General features: G+C 40.8%; 1 protein-coding gene across 3 annotated transcripts; it reads left to right on the forward strand.

Moving 5' to 3' along the window:
* Positions 1-1,760: 1,760 nt before the first annotated feature.
* LOC119145549 (transmembrane protein 68-like) lies at positions 1,761-21,135 on the forward strand. 3 transcript variants are annotated; one of them, XM_037382141.1, is made up of 8 exons: positions 1,761-2,053; positions 7,519-7,849; positions 9,395-9,559; positions 12,838-13,031; positions 17,928-17,988; positions 18,057-18,113; positions 18,347-18,486; positions 20,332-21,135. In XM_037382141.1, the coding sequence occupies exons 1-8, from the start codon at positions 1,910-1,912 to the stop codon at positions 20,434-20,436; spliced, it is 1,197 nt and encodes a 398-aa protein (XP_037238038.1). In that variant the 5' UTR covers positions 1,761-1,909; the 3' UTR covers positions 20,437-21,135. The 3 variants fall into 3 exon arrangements, with proteins under 3 accessions (XP_037238038.1, XP_037238036.1, XP_037238037.1); XM_037382139.1 differs by lacking the exon at positions 18,057-18,113; XM_037382140.1 differs by lacking the exons at positions 17,928-17,988; positions 18,057-18,113.
* The last annotated feature ends 555 nt before the right edge of the window (positions 21,136-21,690 follow it).

Here is a 21,690-nt window from a genome sequence, read left to right on the forward strand (position 1 = left end):
CATGCATCTACAAGGAAAAAAAAACATGCAAACAAAACAGAATACTTTATTTCAGCTACATTTGGTGTTGGCCAGTAATGCTTTTTTTACTTGCACTGATCATCTAAATGTACTTTTGCCACTTAAAGATGTTATATCTGCATTCTATTGACCCCTCTACTAGCAAGAACACTTTTCCAATGATTTTGCTGCTTCATGCTAGGCAATAAATATCAAGTTTTTCCTAAATATCTTCCCACACGATGGAAGCTATTACTCAACAAGTCTGCCATGAGCCATAAAAGCCAAAAGCCAGCAGAAGAGCATCACTGGTGGATGCTTTTTTGCAGGTTTGTGACTAGTTCCGGTGAACCACAGCTACAGGATACATGTGGGAAGAAATGTACTGCAGCCATGCATTTTATGTCATGGGAGCCATGCAAGGGCTGCAACTGGCATGAATGTGGATACAGGAAGAGATGCTCACACTGAGGCACTGTTTTCTGTCCTCTGCAACTTTTGAGAAGCAGGTGGCAAGCCAATCTGCTTGTGCCAGCTGAATCAAGACTCCAAAAAGTTTGGAGGGAATCTAGATGTTAAAGAATCCTCTTTGGGAGTAAATCCTGCTGGACAATCATTGCAAGTCCCCTTTACAGTGTTACAGAATTTGCTCACTTAGCCCTCTGAGCATTTTCAAATTTGTGTGAATCTTTTAAAGCAGCATCACACTGTAAACATCACTTGGCAGACAATTCTGCCTTCCTTCTGGACCTGCTCCAGTCCTGAATCAGTATCCTGGAAGAGACAAACTCCAAGTTCTCTCTCAGAAGCCTTTTCATTCTTAAGAAGTTGACTCTAATCATACCTATGTTTTGTCTGGTGTTCCCCTGGCAAACTAGCTTCTAGGTTCCCCTCCTCTGCATTTGCAAATCACCGGTATTCCTCAATTCCTTGTTCTGTATCAAACCAAATCACTGAAATTCCATCACCTGTCTTAATGAGGTGATTGTTAACCAGGTGTCCTGTCACCAAATCAAAGAAATTCTATCACCTATTCCTTTTCTGAAGTTAAAATTTGGTACCTATTAGTCTTACCAGTCGCAATAGGACCTCTGTCATATTACCCATAGGGTGAACAACAGCACAACGTATGGGTATTCAGTTTCAGTTTGGATCTGCTTAATCTAGCCAGAACAGCATGGTCTAGCTGCCATCTGTTTAATTACACCCCACGTCTGTGTGACACCCAGCTCTCCCAAGCTTTTCAGAGAGATTCCTTCCTTTGCAAAACCACTGCACGACCTCAGCTCGGTAGCCAACGTGTCTGTCTGACAGTTTCCTCAACCAGCGTGTGCATGAACTGGCGGGAGGCCTGGCCCGGGCAGGCTCCCTCTGCCCAGCGGAGCGCGGGTGCTCCGGCCTGACGTGTCGGAAGCCGTGCAAACACCCAAGCCCACGGCACGCAGCTGGTTTACACCCCGTCTACCTGTAGGATATATTGACTGAACTGCCTGGAATTTCGAAGCAGCCGGATAGGCAGCACCGCTCCACCGCCTCAGGCGAAGCCGGCCTTTCACGCGCACCTGTAGCCGCAGCTGAAGCGGGCCGCGCGCCTGTACGCCCCCTGCGCCCCCTCACAGGCCCGGCCGGTGCCCGCGCTGCCCCGGCACCCGCGGGAGACTGGGAAGGGGCGTCCCGGCCCCGCCGCGGACGGGGACACCCAGGGCAGGGGGGCGGAGCGGCCGCTCACCCGCACCGCGGCGGGGCTGAGGGGAGCCGGGGGGCGCGATGCCGCCGGAGGGTCCGCGCGTCCCCTCGCCCCGTCGCCTCGCCCCGTCCCCTCGCGGTGGGAAGCGGCGCCCCCATCCAGCGGCGCCCGGGCGGGACCACCGCTGCCCGTCCCGGGATTTTTATCGTTGAAGAATTAAAAATGGTGACCTGGGCGCGGAACCCACTGGGGCTGCCAGGCCCAGCCCCGCCTCCCCGGGCCTGGGCGCGGGGGCGGCGGCGCGCTTATCCCGGGACGGGGCCGCATCGGCGGGGTCCTTGTGACGGCCGGCGGCGCCGCGGGCAGGTGAGCGGGGCCGGGGCCGCGGCCGCGGGGCGCTGGCAGCCGCCGGGGGGCGGCGGGCGCGGGTTGGCGGCGCGGGAGGCGGCGGCGGCCGTTTGCCCGCGGGGCCGGCGGCGTTGCGGTACCCGTGCGCTCGCCGGAGCGGCGATCCCGTCTCGGGGCCCCTTAGCACCAGAAATTGAGGCGAAACCCCGACTTTTCGCAGTAATGACGTTTGGAAGCGTTAATGGCGTTTCCAGGTGAAGAGGAGGGATAGCCGTCGGTGCTGGGCACCTGCTGTGTGTCCCTTATGCCCGGCGGGGAGGTCCCAGCGCCGAGGGCAGGCCCTGCGCCCTTCCAGCGCCCGCCGGCTGCCTGCCCGTCGGGGCAGGGCGGGGAGTGCCCGGCCGGGGGCAGTTCTTCACCTCTCCCTGGCGGGAGACAAACCCGGGTGGGAATTGTTAGTCGGATTTCCTGAGGCTGTGAGAGAATAAATAAATGGGAAACAGCACGCCGGGTTAGGTAACCGCGGTGTGTGTGTGGAAGGGGGAACAGCCATGGAAAGCTGGGGCAACCGGGCACCGTAGCTACTAAAGGTTTTGATTTGGGGGGGATAGACCCTCCAGTTTTGGGGTGGATGTGCTGATAAAAACATAGTCGTGGTGCTTAGAGGCATGCTCTAGTCGTGGGCTTGGTAGTCCTGGGTTAATTGTTGGACTTAATTATTTTAAAGGTGTTTTTCAACCTAAGTGATTCTATACAATTCAGTGATAATCCATGAAGGTAGGGAAGGCTGTAGAAACATAGCAGTGCACAGGATGAGTGGGTTAATGGGATCAAATAAAGTGGGTGGTGACAGTGTGAGACCAGCAGGAGAGTTATTTTCCATGGAACTGCCACAAAGAATCTGGGAAATGTAAAACTGGCATTTCATGTACATTGAAAGACAAGATGCAGAGTTGTAACTGTTAGATGATTCCCCTTGTGAAAAAGAGCAGTTGAGTCTGACAGAAGAGAAAGCAGTAGCCTGCCACGAGAAAGCAGGTGTCAAAAAGTTCTCTAGAAGAATCTCCAGCTACTTTACACTCATCTTTCCACTCTGCTCTGCCAAATCTACTGCCAAGAGCAAACCAGTGAGCACCAAGACCAAGATTACCCACTCTTTAGTCAATGTTGAAAGCCGGCTGCAGGGATTTAATTTTGATGCCATAGGTCTCTTGTGACAGCTTTATTGTTGTACTTGTTCCCTGGGATTACAGAGTTGATAAGATTATCCTTATCTTCAGCAAGAGCTTGGGATCTGAATGACTTGTAGTACATGAGGCTTTTGATGGAAGGAGAGCTCCTGTATAAGTTCTGTCTGCCTCCGACATCACCTGTAATTTTACATTGTAGATACAGCTATTACTCTGGAATTTGATATGCTTTAAAGGTGGAGCCCAAATAAACATCTCACATGTCAGCACAGGTGTTGTTATCTAGAAGAGTAATGAAGTCACTCAGTAGCTCTTCAAATCCATCACTAGGTGGGATGAGAAAAATACAGACCATTTAAAAAATCTTTGTTCACAAAACACGATACCCACTTGTTAACCTTTTATGGGGTATTAAGTTTTTAAGAGCATGGGAGCTGCTTTTGGCTCAGATTTGATAGAAGCAGAACAGAAATTTCTCTCAAATTTTGAGACTTGGGGCAAACCAGAGCATTCAGGAGTAAACATATTGCAGTTAACACTCTTGCATTTTCTTCCAGAGCATCATCAAGCAGGTCTTTAATAACAGCCTTGCAATTAATAGTGCCTAGAAAAATAGGCACTCAGTTATGTAATTTTCTATATGGTGTTCGATAGAAAGAATGCTTCAAAATTGTGTTTGTGGTCTCAGCAAGGGTGCTGGTGAGTGATAGCTTAGTAGAACATGGCAAAAATAGTTCTGACCTGCTGTAGTTCTTTGATGTTATATTGGCAGTACAGAGAGATGCATTCACCACGTTGGACTCGTATCATATTATCCAAAAACCAGGGTCAGGGTTCAGTGATCAGTTCATTCTTTCCTTATGAAATGTTGGAGGTAGTGTACAATTGAACTGTGGGAGCAGGAACTGAAGCTTGGTGGAGCACCCAACTTCCAGAAAAAGCTGTGCTGCATCTAGTTTTTACTCAATTGGTCAATCTTTTATTCTTTCTCCACACTGGTTTAGATTCAACTGGAATGGCGTTGAATTACCTTGTATCCCACCCACCCAGCTAGCTATCATGATGTGAACTCGCTCCATGGGTACCCAACTACTTTCATATGTCCCAAGTCAAATCTGTGCTGTTAATACCTGCTTTGTAGGTTAAAAAAAATATTTTTGCACATCTAAGCATTTTAATTTTTTTCTAAAGCTTTTTTTTAGTGTCTGTTGCACTTAAAATCAGAAATGAATGTGTTACTATGTTCATTTATACTGCAGTCTGTGAGTAAACAATGTTAAACGTAATGGTCTTCCAGACAGCAAATAATTTTCTGTTACATAAAAATTGGGATGGAGGAAGAGGAATCAGTGGGATGTTACATTGTTTACACCGATCAATGTAAACATCCTATTAATATTAGGACAAAATTCTGAAAATGCTGATTAATGTAGGACTTAGACTCAGTTCTGATTTGATGGGGATTCCACCACTGATGGATACTTTTTTGTTGTGTTAGTTGATGACATCATTCATTTCATGTGTGCTCCATTTTAAAAAGCTTTATTTTTCAATCAAAATGTCAGGTGGCATTGGTAATATACTTTCATAATCCCCGTAGGCCAATTTAAGTTTGGGCTGTTCCCAAGAGTGGTTTTGCTTGTGCCAACATTTTCACAGTCATCCAGTTAGCAGGGAGCCAGCTGATCCTGTTGGAGACCAGGCTGGTGGTGAGAACATACGGTGAGGGGCTGGTGGCAGGACGAGTTCTAGGTGGCAGCTCATGTGTGGCTTAAAGGGACTCTTTGAAAGCCCCTAGTAAAACTGTATGCGCATGACACCTGCGCAAGCTGTTGCACCTCTAATTTCCTCAGAGAACGGAGGCGCATTGTTTGCGAGGTTGGTTTCCCACAAAATTACAATGAGTGGCATCAGTTACCTTTATCGCATACCAGCTTTTCAGTAATCTTGCCAGCGTTTTATCTGCTGAGTCTGCAGTTACTTGTGTCTGGGGACTTTGGAGTAATGTTAAATCTCTTCCAGTCCTCTGGATTTTCCCTAGTCTTTCAAGAGTTACTGAAAATGAGTATCAGGAGGCCAGAGGTAATTTCAGGTAGTTCATAAAAGGTTAGGCACAACCTGGATAGATACTAGGACTTGTTAATCTTAAAACATTGTTAGATTATATGATGTCTTAATCACCAGGTTCCTGTCAGTGATCTGTATATCCAGATTAATCCCCATATCATACAAGGTTTTTATTGGTCCATTTACTGTGGGTATGGACATTTTTATCTGCAATTTTAGGTCAGTTTTGCTACTGGCAGTAGTAGTCTGTGTTCCCAGTCTGAAGCCCCCATAACAATACAAAATGCACTTGCTTCCTTCACCATATGCTGCAGGCTGAAAGAGTTATTCCAAATACTGCTCAGTATTTCTGATTCAGTAGCCTGAGGCAAGCCCTTAACGTAGCCTTCTCCTGGCCTCTGTCAGTGTCGCGTGCTTCACAGGCATTGAGAATTTGTAGTCCTTGCTCTTATCAGCAACTTTAAACAACGAATAACTTCTTTACTATAGAGTGACACCACACTTTCAGCTTTATCCTTCTTAAACACCTTCTAAGTAGAGATTTTAATATCTGAATGCAGACTACTTCTTTTATTTCTCTCATGTTATCGATAAAATCTTTCCAGTGACAATTTATTTGTCACTGACAATTTCAGTGATCAAAGATATATGAACAGATCTTCATATATCTTATTCAGGCACCAGTCATCAGGATTAAACAGTTCTGTATTATTTCTAGTGACCGTCTTTGTCACATTGGGTTTTTTTGTTTGTGCCGTGCTGAGCTTCATTTAATACAGTGCTTGTTTCCTTTGAGCTCCTAGTTTACTGTCCTTCCACCTTGCGCTCTACTTATGGGTTGAGACAAAGACAGTTTCATGAGTTCTTGCACTTTTACCTTTCGGATTCTCTTCCCCCATCCCACTGCAGGGGAGGGTGAGTGAGTGGCTGCGTGGCGCTTGGTGACCTGCTGGGTTTAAACCACAATGGTCCTTTTTGGTGCCCAGTGTGGAGTTTGAAGGGTCTGAGATAAGGACAGATTTGATTGGAGTGTGCAAGACCAAATTCATAGCTTTTACAGCTACTCATCGGCAGGGCTTGCCATGGTGCTTGCTTGCCTTACCACCCCTATATTCTACCCAGGGCTACAAAGAAGAAAAACAGAAGTTGAGTGATTAGTGTGTAACAGGTTTGCTCATATAAGTACGCAGCTGAAGATGTAAAGTCAGAAGAGTCTGGACTTGCTGTACTTCATGATCTTGGCACTGACTGTGGAAATAATGATTTGTTTCTTGTAGGTACTTGTCCTGGTGTTGGAGTGGAAAAATGTACTCGTTAAACAAGTAGTAACCTGATTGAGGCAAATAAAAGCTGTATTCAGTTATGGATTGCTGAATCTGATTGCAATGTTTAAATCTCTGCTAATGCTCAGAAATCTTAAAATCAGGCAGCAATGCTGGAGTGCTCTTGCCTTCCAGAGAAACCACTACCTGCTGTCAGGCAGGTAGGGTCAGCTGTAGGAACAGACTAACTAGGGAGCTCCATGTGGCAAACATATGACTAGGGCCACGGAGCCCACTTGGTCTTTGCCAGGGCTGGAAAATCTGAAAGAAGGGTGTGTTGATAACGTTTTTGTGGATGAGGGGCAAAGAGCTGTTTTCCCCAGTGCTACCAGCAGTATCAAATGCTGTCCCAGGCACCTCTAGGCCTTGGGAAGGAGCCACGGCTGCCCAGGTTTTGCTTGCTGGCTCTTCAGCTGCTCATTTTGCTGTTTGTTCCCCTCGCTGCCAGCTGCTGCCAAACTGAGAGGGACCAGAAGCCCAGGCTGGACTCTCTGCAGAGGATCAGGAGAGCCCAGACCTCTGGTAGCAGTCATCTTGACTAATGCTGCCAATCAGTTACCCTCTTCTGAGCTTCTAGAAAGTAAGCCATACTTATACAGAGAAATCATCTGATCAGCCATGTTGCATGGATCCTGAGGCTTCCATGGACTCCATCCCTTGCCCTTTCAGCCCCTATTATCTGGCTGTATAAAAAAAAGATCCTTAAATATATAGGATAATCTCACTGGCAGTAGTGAATGGCAATTGCCAGCAGCTGTCTTAACATGACAGAGAAACAAAATGTTTGACTCTGTGCTATAACAAAATAGGCATCAGGTGTATTTACAGAAAACTTTTTTCCTAAATTGAGAAACTTCCATGGTTAGTGAAATTTGAGCTGTGGCTTTTTTTCTCTTCTATCTAGGACATGATAGGTAGAAAAAAATCCTGCACTTCAGGACAGATGCTGATGACCGACCTAAACTGCCTTGCCTATGCACTGGAAGAATGGATGGTTGTGGAGTACCTGAAGAAATACTTTTTTCATGTGGTCATAGTCTCACTGACAATAAGTGCAATATTAGTTTTTTTTATAGTTCCTTTAACAATACTCTTTTTCATTTACCTTACTAATATATTGCTTCTAATATATCGGAAGAATGGTGAAGTAAAAGCAGATCCCTTGAGTGATGTTTGGGATGGTGCAAGGAAAACTATAGCAAGCTTTTGGGATATATATGCAAGAATATGGCATGGTAAGTATGACATGACTTGTCTAAAGCTTTGCATTACAATAAATAGTAAATACACTTGAGTTTCACTTTTTTTATTTCTTCCAAATTGATGCAAAGAAATGACATTTATTATACTTTGTATGTCATCTAACCTAGAAGTTTCTGCCTCTAAGACTGCTTGCAATATAGAACAAGCAGAATGAAAGGGAGAAATTAGTTTATATAGGGTAAATTTCTCTTAAGTGGATAGGCAGGTGCGCTTCTTTGTATATGGTATTAGAGTGAAGCATAGCGTTAATGCTAGTTCTAGTAACCTAACTGTAGGAGAACTGGGTGGTTTAATTTTTACCTTAGCAGCTGCTTAAAATGCACTTAAATGATCAAAACACAAAAACTAGCTGGAAATGTAATTAGTGTATTTTTAGTTGGCAAAAACTACTTCGTGTTATGATAACTGAAAATAATTTTAAGAGCCATATGGACAATGAAATAATTAGATACCACATTTAAGTTTATACTATGGCAGAATTTAAAAGTAACCTGAATTTTCAGTTTCATTACACTCAACTTTCAGATACTTTCAACACACCCTGCTCCCTAGGAAAATCCTTAGCTACATCTAGGCTCTTGTTCTTCCCAGAGATGTCATTTAGGGATATCAGCAAACTTTGCTGCCCTAAGGATGAAGAGTAACAGGTTGTTGTCTACATTGCTATCTTTCCTCACAGATTTTTCCTTTTAATCTTTGAACATCCTGCAGTATAAAATTTTCTCCACCTCTTCCTAGGACTCTGCCTGCTCCATCCCCATCCTTCTCCCCAAACAGCTTATGGTAGGAACTGTAGCAGGGATGGAGATGAAGGCAGAGCTCTTAGTTGGCAGAAGCTGTGGCTTTCCCAATCCTTAGTATACATTAGCCTACTAGTCTGGCTTCACCTAAAACCTAAATCAAATGTAGGAAGAGCCAGGAGGGGGATCTGTAGAAGTCTGTTGTCTGTGAGGAAATTCCCTTCCACTGTGAACACATTTAACTCTTGTGGAAAGAACCTCTCTTCGGGATTCTTACAGATTCTGGTTTGGACTTAAACATCTCAACGAGAGAAACTTTTTATTGTGTAAAATCCCAAAGTTTTCATTCTGCCCGACACAGAATGGAGATTTGTACTTTTGTATTTCAGGAAAGCATACTGACCACTCATTTGCCTCTCGTTCTGCTGATGAAGCAGTTTCACACCAGTATAGTAAATTATTATTAATTTTAAATTGTTGTACTTTGGCCTGGGAAAAGTTTCTAATGGGAAATAATTAATTTAGTCCCCTTACTGGGGAAGATGTCAGATTCAGGTCTGATCTAGTGATGAAACTGACCAACAAATCAATTCACTGATACACCTGTGGTGTTTGAGGGGCTTTCTCTTTGATACTGACCAAAAGTTCCATACAGAACAATACTTCTAAAAGCTACTGCAGAGGCTTTCTTTAACAATGGAGAGTAAACAGTTTTCTTTAAATTGCCAGATGATTCACAGCTATCATTGTTGGTATATTGCTTTCCATCCCAAACAGGTTATGAGCTTCATGGTGTGGAAAACCTACCAGAAGGACCAGGCATTCTTGTGTATTACCATGGAGCTATTCCTATAGACTACCTTTACTTTTTGTCTAGGCTATTTCTTTGGAAGAAAAGACTTTGTCTGTCAGTAGCTGATCATTTTGTCTTTCGTTTACCAGGTAAGAACATGTTCTCTTGTATTTAAGCACCCTTGATTCACTCAACATTTTGCTGGTTTAGATGAAATTTACATTTATTACATTTTCAAGAGAACTTTTAAACTAAAAACCTGCTTTTAGACTCTTAAACTAAAAGCTGGTAGATGCAGAAGGGCAAACAGGGTAGAATATCCTGTCTTTTAAGTGAAAGGTCATAAAACCACTGGTAGACACCCCCACCCCCCACCCCCCCCCAAAAGCCAACAAATAGACTTTATATAATCCCTTTGGGTTTAAATGTCATGCCTTAGTAGATAGTGTAGGATAGGGCTATATTACTGACATAGTGCTGGCTGGTCAGCAATAGGCTATGAGTGCAGAAGAGCTCATTAAATGGTAGGATATCAATAACCTACCTCTACACTGGGTAGCCACAGCTATGGGGTATGACATCAAATCTCTCTTTTGATCAGAGCCTGGAGTAGGGCACAAAACTTCTTTGAAGATTTTACAGTTTGAAGAGAGCTCTGTAATACTGACGACCACAATACATTCAGCACGTTGTAGGCTGAGAAAGAAGTAATTCCGCTGTGAAAAGGAGAATTCACAAGAAAAGCAAACCTCATTCAGTTTTAGAAAATCAAGGGATAAAGAAGGAGCATCCAGAAGGAATAGCAGGGAGAGTATTTAAAGGCACCTTTATATCCCTTACATTAAAAATTATTATAACACTAAGGAGTAAAGGAAGCTATTTAAAAGTAGAAGGACATTCTTCAGAAAAGGAAGTTGTGTTCAAACACTGAAAACAAGGAGCATCAACTCGAGCAAGTTTGATGCAAGAACATATTAAGACACCCCTGGAAAGATAATGAGGAAGAATTTGCTACAGGCATACTTGGTAAATACTGTGTAGTGCTGAACACAGTAGAAGCATGAAGTCATCAATAAATGATTGGCTTTTAAGACCATTAAAGGAAGATACAGTTTAGCAGAATGTTGCAAAGGAGACTTCTTTTTTTAAGCGATAAACGAGAGTGTACTGTTTCAAGTTGAGGTGTTCATAGCACAGATATTTATTACAAATGCATTGTAAACTAGTGTAAGGACCAAACAACACTCTCAGCTTTGCAATTTCCAGACTACTGATGTGTATGTAAAATATTGCTTGAATTATGTTCATGCTAGAGGAACAGGAGGTGGCAAATACAGTGTCAACCTATAAAACGGTTACCAAAAAGGCATCTGGTAAAAAAGACCACAAATACTGGAGATTAGCCTTCCCCATTTGCTGCGTTAGTAGAATATGCAGCTGAAAGTAATAGACTGAGTGAAACTTCTCCCTAACCCGTTGCTCTACCACACTTAACCTGCTTTTTGTAGAGAAACTTTGCACTTCACAGATTATTTAAAGAATGCTCATGAGCATATGCTGAACCTCAGACTGTTGTATTAATTACAGTTATGGGAGAAGTCTTCTTGTGAATGAATAACTGGTTAAAAGGTAGGAAATAAAGGGTAGAAGTGAATACCTTATTTTCACAAAGAAGCAGAAATCACCAGGTATATGGATGAAGATCAGTGCTGGCACCTATATTGGTCAAAATAATCATCATCTGGATCAGTAGTGTGGTGACAAATCTTTTATACTGGCCTTTTTATTTTTTTTTTTCAAGGCAGTAAAAGCCTATACAGAGAATACAGTTATCTATCAATACTGAATCACTGGCTGATTAAATGGCGGATGAAAGTCAGTATTAGTTACAACACAGTGCAGAAGGAAAGAAAACAGAGTCTAAACACATAAACATGTAATTAAGCTTTAAATTTTCTAGATGACTTTAGGGATATGTCACCTTAAATCTCATGAGTTGCCAAAAGGCAAACAAATTTTAGGCTTATGAAAAAGGAGATACAGAAAATGCCATTCTGTACTTAAAATGCATATAGCGCCCACATCTTGAGTACTGCATAGAATTCTGGTCTCCACATCTCAGGAAAGCTGTGAAGTAATAAGGATACAAAAAAGGACAAGAATGATCAGAGTCCTCGCATGACTTCCTTTGAAGAGCTAGTACATGGCACAGAAGTCTTGCATGACGAAGGAGTATAAAATTCTGTGTGACCTGGAAAAGGGGAATAAGAAGTGGCAGTATGTTCATGTGATACATCATAATTCTTAATAGGCAAAAGTTTTAAAGGCAAGTAACAGAAGTAACTATTCACTTAATAAGGATATGGCATTCCTGGCTGCAGGATAGAACAGAAACACATCTGAGTTCACAAAGGGATTAAACAAAGTCAACATTTGTCTTTGACAGAAAGATCTATCAAAGGCAGTGCCTTGAATAAGACTAAATACAATTCAATTGCAAGATGTAGCACTGTGTTTCCCACTGTCTTCCAAAGTTGGTGTTGCAGACCTTTGTCAGAGTTGCAGTGCTAGACACCAGTTCTGGCAGTCCATAGCTTTGTTTACAAAATGTAAACAATGTCTTTTCAAACCATGCCGTTGGAACAGTGAATTTGAAGATAGGGAAACTCTTGTTTGCTGAAGCTTTCTATGGGAATTCCAAACTGATAGGTTTAGAATGTGAAGATGATGTAAGAAAGCATAGAGTGCTTCTGTGGTTTACATTCTGTCTTTTGGAGAAATCCCAGTTATGGAAACAGAGGAAGGAGATTCACTAAACTCCATGCAGTGCTGAAACTGCCCTACCAACTTCTGCCATTCACGCATCTTAAGACTTGTACACCAGTTCAATTTGATCCACGTAGTTTGCAATTTAACCACAAAATACTCAATTTAACAACTCAAAACCTCAATGTTTAAAATGTTAAACATCCCATTTTAAAAGAACAAAGAGAGTTGCTTGTCAGTTATTTACTTTTATAATTGTCTTTATTGTACTGATTTTTTTCTTCTTCTGCATTAAGATATTTAAAAAGAAGTGGGGAGGAATAGGTGTTTATTCTCAGATTTCTAGCTGCGATGCACAAATTTTGATTGCATGGCTGGTGTTTTGATAGTTATGGTAAACAGCATGTGCAGGCATTAGTTTATTGAGATGCTACTGATAAGCTGGTTCATCTTCATAACATTTGGGCAAAACCACAGTCACATATTTGTCATTTTGCCAATATTTACTCTGCAGGTGTTTTACTTCCTTTGTACAAATTTGCCTTAGTTTAAATATATATAGCTATTAGATTTTCATTTAACTGTAATCTTGTTCCTACATGCAAACAGTATTTGTGATATATTGTTACAATAACATGTATTTTCTACTTCTTTATTGCAGGACTTAAATTATTATTGGAAGTGACAGGTGTTATGCCAGGTACAAGGGAGGAGTGTCTCATTGCACTGAAGAATGGACACCTGGTGTCCATCTCACCAGGTGGAGTTAGAGAAGCACTATTCAGTGATGAGAGTTATCAACTCATGTGGGGCAATCGAAAAGGATTTGCCCAGGTTGCTTTGGATGCAAAAGTGGTGAGTATTATATTTTACCAATCCTGGTTTATGCTTACTGCACACATGCTTCATTACAAAATGCAGCTTAGGAGTGTTGGAAAATCTTTCAGACAGAAGAAAAGGTTTGGGGGTAAACCATTTCTTTTCCTTTCCCTACCATGTTCCTCAAGCACATTAATCAGTAGGGAGCAAGGGGTTTATGGAACTGTATAGCTTTTTCTTGACTGTTGCAAGGCATCCATCTCTGCAGTTCCATGCCTGCATGATGGAACTGTAGACATGCAATTTCTTGTCTTGACTGTATTTCAGGAATCTTTGCTGTGGCTGTCCTTCGTATTGCAGTGAGCTTTCATTTGTTTTTCTCATCCTACTAGACGTATTTTTGTCTTGCTTCTACATACCTAGCCATTTTCTTATTGCTCTTTATGGATTATCTTTATCTTTCTCTCTTCTCACTTATTCTGGAACGGTCCAGGATTTTGTTCTTACCCTTACTTCTTTTCATGTTACTGAAAGACTGCTTCAGCTAACCCAAGGTGTGTCTACATCAGTGTCTTGGTTTGATTCATGTGTGCACTTAAGCGGTTTTTCCATCTCTCTCGCATACCATGCTTTCATTCACACCATGGAGTGTGTTAGAATACCTGAGCTGCGTTCCTGTCGGCAGAAACTAAACCAGAAGTGGGACCTAATACTGTTCAGTTGCAAATGGGCATTCAGTCAATGGTATGAGACAAGAATTAGTTCTACATAAAAACAGAGCCCTGAAATGTGTTCAGTGTTGATATCGGATCCTCAGTGTCCTCTAGAGAGGTGTTTGTATTGGTTTGTGCTCTGCTAATGTACACATGACCACAGCTTCAGTTACATTTTCTGTGATATACAAATACACACTTCTGCCACTGGCTCTGACTTTTTCCAGCTAATTCCACGTGTGAGACTATTTCCCAGAGACTATATCAGAGAAACAATTTTGTTTGGAATGGCACAGGTCTGAAAGAGCAGTAACCGTGTCTTTTTCCCAACTGCCACTTCTCATCATCACTACTAGTGACAATTTTTCTGTGTTAATTTGGAAAGCATAGCTAGCGCTCTTTGTGACTGACAATACTGGTACACATCCAGGCTTCATCTCTTCTGCCATGAGCTTTCTGCTGCTTTCTCCTGAACTGCACAACCATCATTTTTCTTTACATTCTTATGGATATCTATCAATTGCAGTGCTCTTCTTTGGCCTTCCACATAAACATAATCCTTCCCTGTACAGATTCTCCTATGTAGACAGAGAATAGAGTCCTTCCCATGAAAAGCTGAATTTCTTACCACACCTTTCAGTACTCTTGTGCAGTTATCTTTCTTTCTTTCTTTCTTTCTCTCCCCATTACATTTTGTTGCTTCTCAAACTTCGCTTTGGTCTCTTTTGCTATAGCTCCTTTTACAAAGTACCTACTGTTTCAAAATGCATGCTTTGGGTTAATATTTCTTCATAACTTCATGTATCTCTGAAATGTTGTGGGGAGATTTTTTCTAAACACTAGAAAAAATTTAGGGGCATTTACCCAGTGGTAATGTAATTTTAGACTGGGAGTCCTGTTTCTACCTCTTTGTCTTATGTGGCCTTTTAGAAGTCCTGTTTTATGTGCTTCTGTTCACTCTCCTGTCCTTTTTTTCAAAAGTGTGTGCTCATAAATGTTAGTCACAATACTTCATATATTGTGTGCACCTGTACACTACCACTAGGAAAATATCAGAATATGGATAGGATAAACCCAGTCAAATTCATGTGGGCATTCTGAATTCCCTTCTAGTCCTTTCTCTTATTTATTAATTTAATAATATACTCAAACAGTCAGAAAGAGGTGTCACTAACAACTTCAGTGATTTCTAGTAATTTTGCTTTCACATGTGTCTTTCCAGCTACTTCAAACAATTGGAACGGTGTTTTGCCAGATGTTTTCACTTCACTTGGAACCTTGTGTTGTAATTCTACAATGTAATAAGTTGTTTTTAAAAGAAAAATTGAATTAAAAAATTAAAAAAATCTAAGTGCCCTTAATATAAAGGGCCACCCTGATCAAAACACATCACAAAAATCCTTGCTAGTAATCCTCTTAATCCTTCCAGTCTTCCGTAATTTAGAAGCACATGGAAGTAGCTGAATAGTAGTACCTAAAATTGCCAACACCTTCTATTGAACAGGGTTTGTGTGTTTTGTTTGTTTGTTTTTAATTTAATGAATTAGGTGTTAATTGAGGATAAGGTTCTTCAGTATGAAAGGTTCTTGTGGTCATTTGTATATCATGTTTGATAAGAGACATTACGCAGGATTGTGTTACCTTTAGAGCAGAGAGAGTATTTTCTCCTTTGACACCTACTAGCCTGAGCTCACCTTTATACTGCTGCTGGCAATTGTTTCACTTATTATTGCACTCATTCAGTTTTGGAATTATTTTTTTTTAATGATCAGAAAGTCTGACTAGATCCCAGTGTGGTGGGCATCACTGTAATTAGCTAGCAGGCTCCACCGAATTTTGGGCATCCTTGATATTTCTCTGGAAATCTGTGATAAGACACACCTTATATAGCTAAACACTTAAAAAAAAAAAGTGCCGTACATTTAACAGTAGAGGGGGCAATATTAACCTTACATACTTTTCTTATACAAAGTTAAGTCCATGGATTCCATCTTTTGGCAAATTTGGAGTTTGATTGTTTCTGTTTGTTCTTGCATCCTTTTCAATACTAGCCAAACCAGTCTTGTAGACAAGACTTCTTGGCTGAAGACTGGGGACATACTTATCTAAACTTTCAGAACTTGATCTAGCAATTCATATATGTTTTGCTAATACTTACTTAGATCCTGGATGAAGGCAAGATAGGACTCTTAAGTGCCTTTTTTGCATTTATTCTGCATACAGTGTAGCTGTCAACTCAGAGAACCATGCACACTTTACAGTGTTGAAAATGACTACAGTGGTTCATAGCCTGCCACAGATGACTTGAATGGGGATTTCAAGGCAAATAGACATTCCCGTTCTTCTTATGTTACAGAAGTTTAACAGTTCTTCCACTTAAAAAGTTGAAAAAAAAAAGCACCAAGGAACATAGTTTCAGCCTCAGTCCTTGCCTAAGGGTTTCCACATTCATTTTCCACTTTGTCTTGTATAACTACTCTGCTTACCTGGGGTCAGAGAAGGAGAATATTGCTTTTTCATGTTATGACTCAAGGAACTTCTGGGGCATATATTTGTCTCAGTTGAATTTATCTATGCCAGGAGCCTGGAATTTGGCAGGCTAATGGGAAGGATTCATAATTTCTGAAGATCCCTGCACTTCACCTGTGCCAAAAAATTGGTTCAGGTCTAGTTAGGTAAAAGGTAAAACAGGACTATGGTTCACAAAATTCTTATGTATGTGCAAGAGGCTGGACTAGGTGATCTCTGCAGGTTCAACCTCAGCTATCCTGTGATTCTGTCTTTTTCAAGCTGGCTGGGTGTGGTGCAGCTCAGTTCCAGCACAGCAGATCTAAATCTATGGGTTATTGCAGATCTGATTGTGCTGCTTTACAGAGGCAAGCTTTTATGTGTATACCTTTTTTTATTAGCTTAGGGAATTAATGCTGCTACCCACATTCCGTACTTCATTGGCTTATCATTGTATGCATTTAACTTGTAGTTGCTACATTACTTTGTAGCCTAAGATATGTTTATCTTGCACTATTACTAAAATTTGAAGTAGGTTTCAAACATTTAAAATGTTAGACACAAAGTATTCAATTAATAAATGAAGCTGTGTGGTATTTTTAATGTCCAGTAGTTACATGCTATGAACAGATGTTACTGATTGTTTTTGAGGGTTTATTTCTAATTTCCTGTATCTTCTAATTCTGAAGGGTTTACTATTACAACTTCATGTATGTTTGATATTTTTGTTACTTGTCAGGGTTTTTTTTACTTTAAACAATTTCCATCACTTCGAGTTCTTTGTTAGGCTCTAGTTAGGTCTTTCTCTTGCTTGTGGTTTTTTTTTTTTTTTTTTCTCTCATCCTGTGGTTTCTGTTCTGTGGCAGGGATTCTTAAAAGCACAAAGGTATCCCTTCATTACCTTCTGGACAAGCAATTCCAACAACATGCTCAAAATACGGTTTCAAAAAAAAATGAAAAGGGCCAATGCCGGGGGTGGGGTGGGGTGGAAATCATTGTGTGTATGGATACAGTCACTGTTACTTTGTCTACAAACTATGAAATCTTACCTGAGGCTGTAAGACATGACTGTTTCAAGTTCAGGTATCTCAAGAATCTTTCTTTTTAGTCACAGTAATGAAGTGAACTTGTTCTGTAACTGCCTAAGGATCTGCCCTCCAGAAGGCGTTGTAGTCCAGGTCAGTGAGGGCATACGATTGCCTTATTTGTCCAAGGAATTTGCAGAAGTTTTCCAGTAGGGTAGTATCCAAACATTCCTGCTTCAATGAGACCTTACTTTGAGAAGCAGATGAGATGAGCCAAATGTGAATGCCTGCTTGCTTTCTGCGAGATTTCACAAACTGAATGCTTTCCTATTCACCACACATGATGTAAGTTTTAGACAGAGAAACTGCAGAACTTCATTTTATGTTTCAGTCAGTGATATGGCAATAAATATGTAGCATACAAGTTATATAAACCTTTAATAAATGTCAGACATTTTCTTTACAGATGGTGACTTTGAAACAGTGATGTCTGTGGGAGCTGAGAAATAGAATTTTATTTCTATTCTGGAGTTTATTTTTTTATATGCAACATTCCTTATTTGCTACTTAAGTGGCTGATAATTATCCTCTGGATTCAAGTGATTTTCTTAGCTGCATTAACAGGCACAAAAACATAAATTCAAACCTGGTATAACATTTCCACCTTTTTGTGTGTGATTCCTTAGCCCATCATTCCAATGTATACGCAAAATGTCCGGGAAGGATATAGGATGTTTAAAGAAAGAAGTAAGAACTTATATTTTAAAATTTGGAATGTTTCCTCCACTTTTCTCTCAGATTTCTCTTACTTTTATATTTTGCTTTTCAGACTTCTGCTTACTTTGGATTAACACGCTTGCTGTGGGTCAGAGGTATCTCAAATGTGGAGGTAGCTTGTGTATAACTGGTGTGATTTGGTTCTTTAATGCAGTCTTAGTTCAGTGATACAGATTTGTTTTGGTGGACGGTTACCTAAATCCTGTAATTTCTTCTTGACTGTCAGATAAAGCATGCATTCTTAAGAAGTCTTCCATACTAGATTTCAAATTTGGATTGTATTTTCTGTGACTGTAATCTAACTTTTTCCTCCCTTAAATTATTCCAGGATTTTTTAGACAGTTGTATGAAAGTACTCGATTGCCATTTACTCCTCCATATGGAGGACTTCCGGTTAAATTTCGCACGTACATTGGGGAGCCAATCCCTTACGATCCAGATATAACTACAGAGGAATTAGTTGAAAAGGTAAGTTAGCCTTTCTTGCAATACCAAACTATATACTTTGTCATTAATTATTATGCACTTGAAACTAGGTTTTTGCATGCTTGAATAAAGACAAATACACTTTTACTAGCTTGCTAATGCAATGGGCAGTTGAGCTCCAGGATTGTTTAATATATTGTTAACTACAAGTAACTATTGACATAATAATAGTTGATTGGGATGCCCTCATCCTTTCAGAGTGTGAGCTGTCTTCCTGGGATGTTAACTTTGTTTTTCCCATGGCTTTTGATAACTCAAATTATGTGAATTATGTTTTAAGTTCAGTTTTCAGTAATTAGGAAAATGAATTTAATATATAACCAGTACCTTTGCGAATCTTCTCTAAATAATGCAGGGCTTTAGAAACAAAGTTCCACAAGAGCTTCAGTCTCGCTGTCAAAAGGAAAATGTAAAAAAAAATAACAAATTTCATCCCTTATATAAAAATATTTTGAGTACCTACAGCTTGGTGAAATCAGTGGAGTCCAGGAGCATAAAAACATTTATAGATCCAGGGTTTAGGCATTTTTCAAAATGCTAATCTATACAGAAAATGCACTTTTAAAATTTTTTCACATAAGATGAAAGAAGGGCTTTATGGCAAGAAAAAGATTTGCGATGTCTAGGAATACACAGAACAAAACACTTGTAAGGATGTAACTGATGTAAAAAACACCTTGCTGCCCCCCAAAAAATGCAGGAAGGCTAGTGCCTTTTTTTTTTTTTTTTTTTAAGGATCCACTGCAGAGTGTTCTGGGCTTCACAGCAGTGAAACCAGAAAGGTTTGGTCTGTTACAAGGGAACTTGCCCAGGCAAGCTGTGGAGCTTGATTTCAACAGGTTTAGGAGGCTGGAAGCAATATTAGTGCTAAGACTGGCCTTATAGTTATCCATATTTTTGTATTTTCAGGGAACAGTATTTTGTATATCTGCAAAACTGAAATTGACATCTCCCATGATGTTTATTCGCTTTACTAAGAGAAGCCTTTGACTACTTCCTTCAGTGGGGGTATGGTTAGGTCTTCTGTCGCTCATCTTCATTAAAAAAACCCCACCAATGTAGTTTGAGATGAGCAGTGGCTTGGCTGATTTCTATCTGATCCTGCCTTGGAAAGGAGTCAGGACATGAATCTGTCAGGAAAGGTTTGGCTACTCTTTTCATATATTCCTAGTGATACTCTGCCATCACCCTGGGGTAGATCACCAGAATATATAGCTATGCTTATTTCAAGTTTAAATGTATGAGGAAAAACTAAGGGAGGTTATTTCTTATCCCTGGTAGAAACTCGGAGTATTTTATGCATTCTCTTTCAAACCTGCATTTAAATCTCATGTAGAGTGAAAATGGACAGACTTTAGATACAAATACTCTTTATTATGTGCATGCTGTATATGGTACAATTACAGAAGAATTTATTTGGGAAGGAAAGATGGAGGCTCCTACTCCAAATTCCTGGTCCCAGCAAGGTCAACTATGAGATGAGATGAAGTTAGTCAGGTTTTATCCAGTGCTTTTGATTAAAACCTTCAGGGATGGAGATTGCACAAACTTAAATGTTTGCATGTGTTAAAGGCTGCTTTGATTTGGTAATGCCCAAGTTCAATAAATCTCAAGAATTTGAGCCTATTCAAACTGCAATCAATGTTTTTATTCCTCTCCCTTCCAAGGGAAGTGTTGTTAGGATAACTAGCTGGTATAAAAGACAACTTTTTTCTTAAAGTCTCGTGTGAATTTCCCAATGCCTCTTAACATCTGAGAAGTCAGTGATGACACTGTTCTTCCTTGCATAAGCAGGTCAGTAAAGGCAACTTTCTCTTCTCTTTTCAGACAAAGACTGCTGTCCAGGCTCTCATAAGCAAGCACCAAACAATCCCAGGCAGTATATGGAAGGCTTTATTGGAGCGATTTGATAAACATCGTAAACGTGATTAGAATGCTTGTTTATTTCATTGTTTTTCCAGCATGCAGTAAAAAAACAATGTCCTGCGGTACTGATGACTAATAATTGGTGTTGAACCAGTTTAATTTACAAGTTTCTACAGATCTGACAGAAGAAAACAATTAACCTCTTGAAGGTTCCCCTGTGCCTTTGAGGATATTCTGAAGTTAGAAAGACTGAAGAAGAAAATATGTATAATAGCAATGCAACAGCTGAATTCCCCAAAAGGAAACAATGTAGCTGGGATTTGCCTGGTTCTTAAAACAAGTATGTATGTATATACATCTGAGAGCCTCAGAAGTTTTATCTAGATTGTGGGTTTATGTTTTGAGCAGTTCATGGTCCAGTCTCGGAGTACAAGCTCAGAGTGCAACTTGGAGGTCCCACAAGTCCACCCCTTGGTGGGCACCTTCCCTGTTGGACCTCATGTAAGACAGTGTCAGAAGAGAAACTGGTTCACTTTAGCTAATGATCTGCTGCTTAGGCCATTTGTCTAGAGAGGTTATACAAAGAGAAGTAATCCCATTAAACCAGATAGCTACTAGACTCCTACAAAGACATCAGCTTAGTGGTTTGGTACCCTGGAAAATAGGAATGCTACATCCAAGACTTTGCTCCAACAGAAAAAAGAAAAGTCTCTCAAAGAGAGGAAAAAAAAACCAACAAAAAACCAAAAACCCAACCTTAGTTAAGTGTAGCACTATGCAAATACATGTAGACAGTAGTTTCAAGCCTGAGCTGGTACATTCATGCACTATTGCACCATACAATACTGGTTTAGTAGCTGAAGCTGCCCCCAGCCTGAGAGTTCTTGCATTGTAGTGTGTTTGCAGTACAGATGTGCTGTACTCACCCAGATCTCCCAGGGAGCGGGCTGGGGGGAGCCTACTTAGGTAATGCAACCCCAATACTCATCATCACTGGTGGTTTGCCTGAAAATGCGGTACTACAACACTGTCGTCCTCATATGGATTGAACCTAAAGGCCTGTTCGGAAAGGTGGACGTAGGCAGCATTGTCTTCCCAATGCAACTTGCAGAATAGCAAAACTCGCTACAAAGCAGAATGTATTTTTACAGGCTGTGGGATATTTTACTGGTGGGGGTGGGAGAACTTTGTGCAATCTATCCAATGTGCCACTAAATGCAACAAAGTCTGTTAAGTTCAAACACCAAGAAAGGTATTTTTTGTGTCTTGTTTTTCCTTCTTGTACTTCTAATATCTGTATAATCTTTTCCCTCAACATCC

Source organism: Falco rusticolus, chromosome 3 (assembly GCF_015220075.1).
Source record: "Falco rusticolus isolate bFalRus1 chromosome 3, bFalRus1.pri, whole genome shotgun sequence".
Lineage (NCBI taxonomy): Eukaryota > Metazoa > Chordata > Aves > Falconiformes > Falconidae > Falco > Falco rusticolus.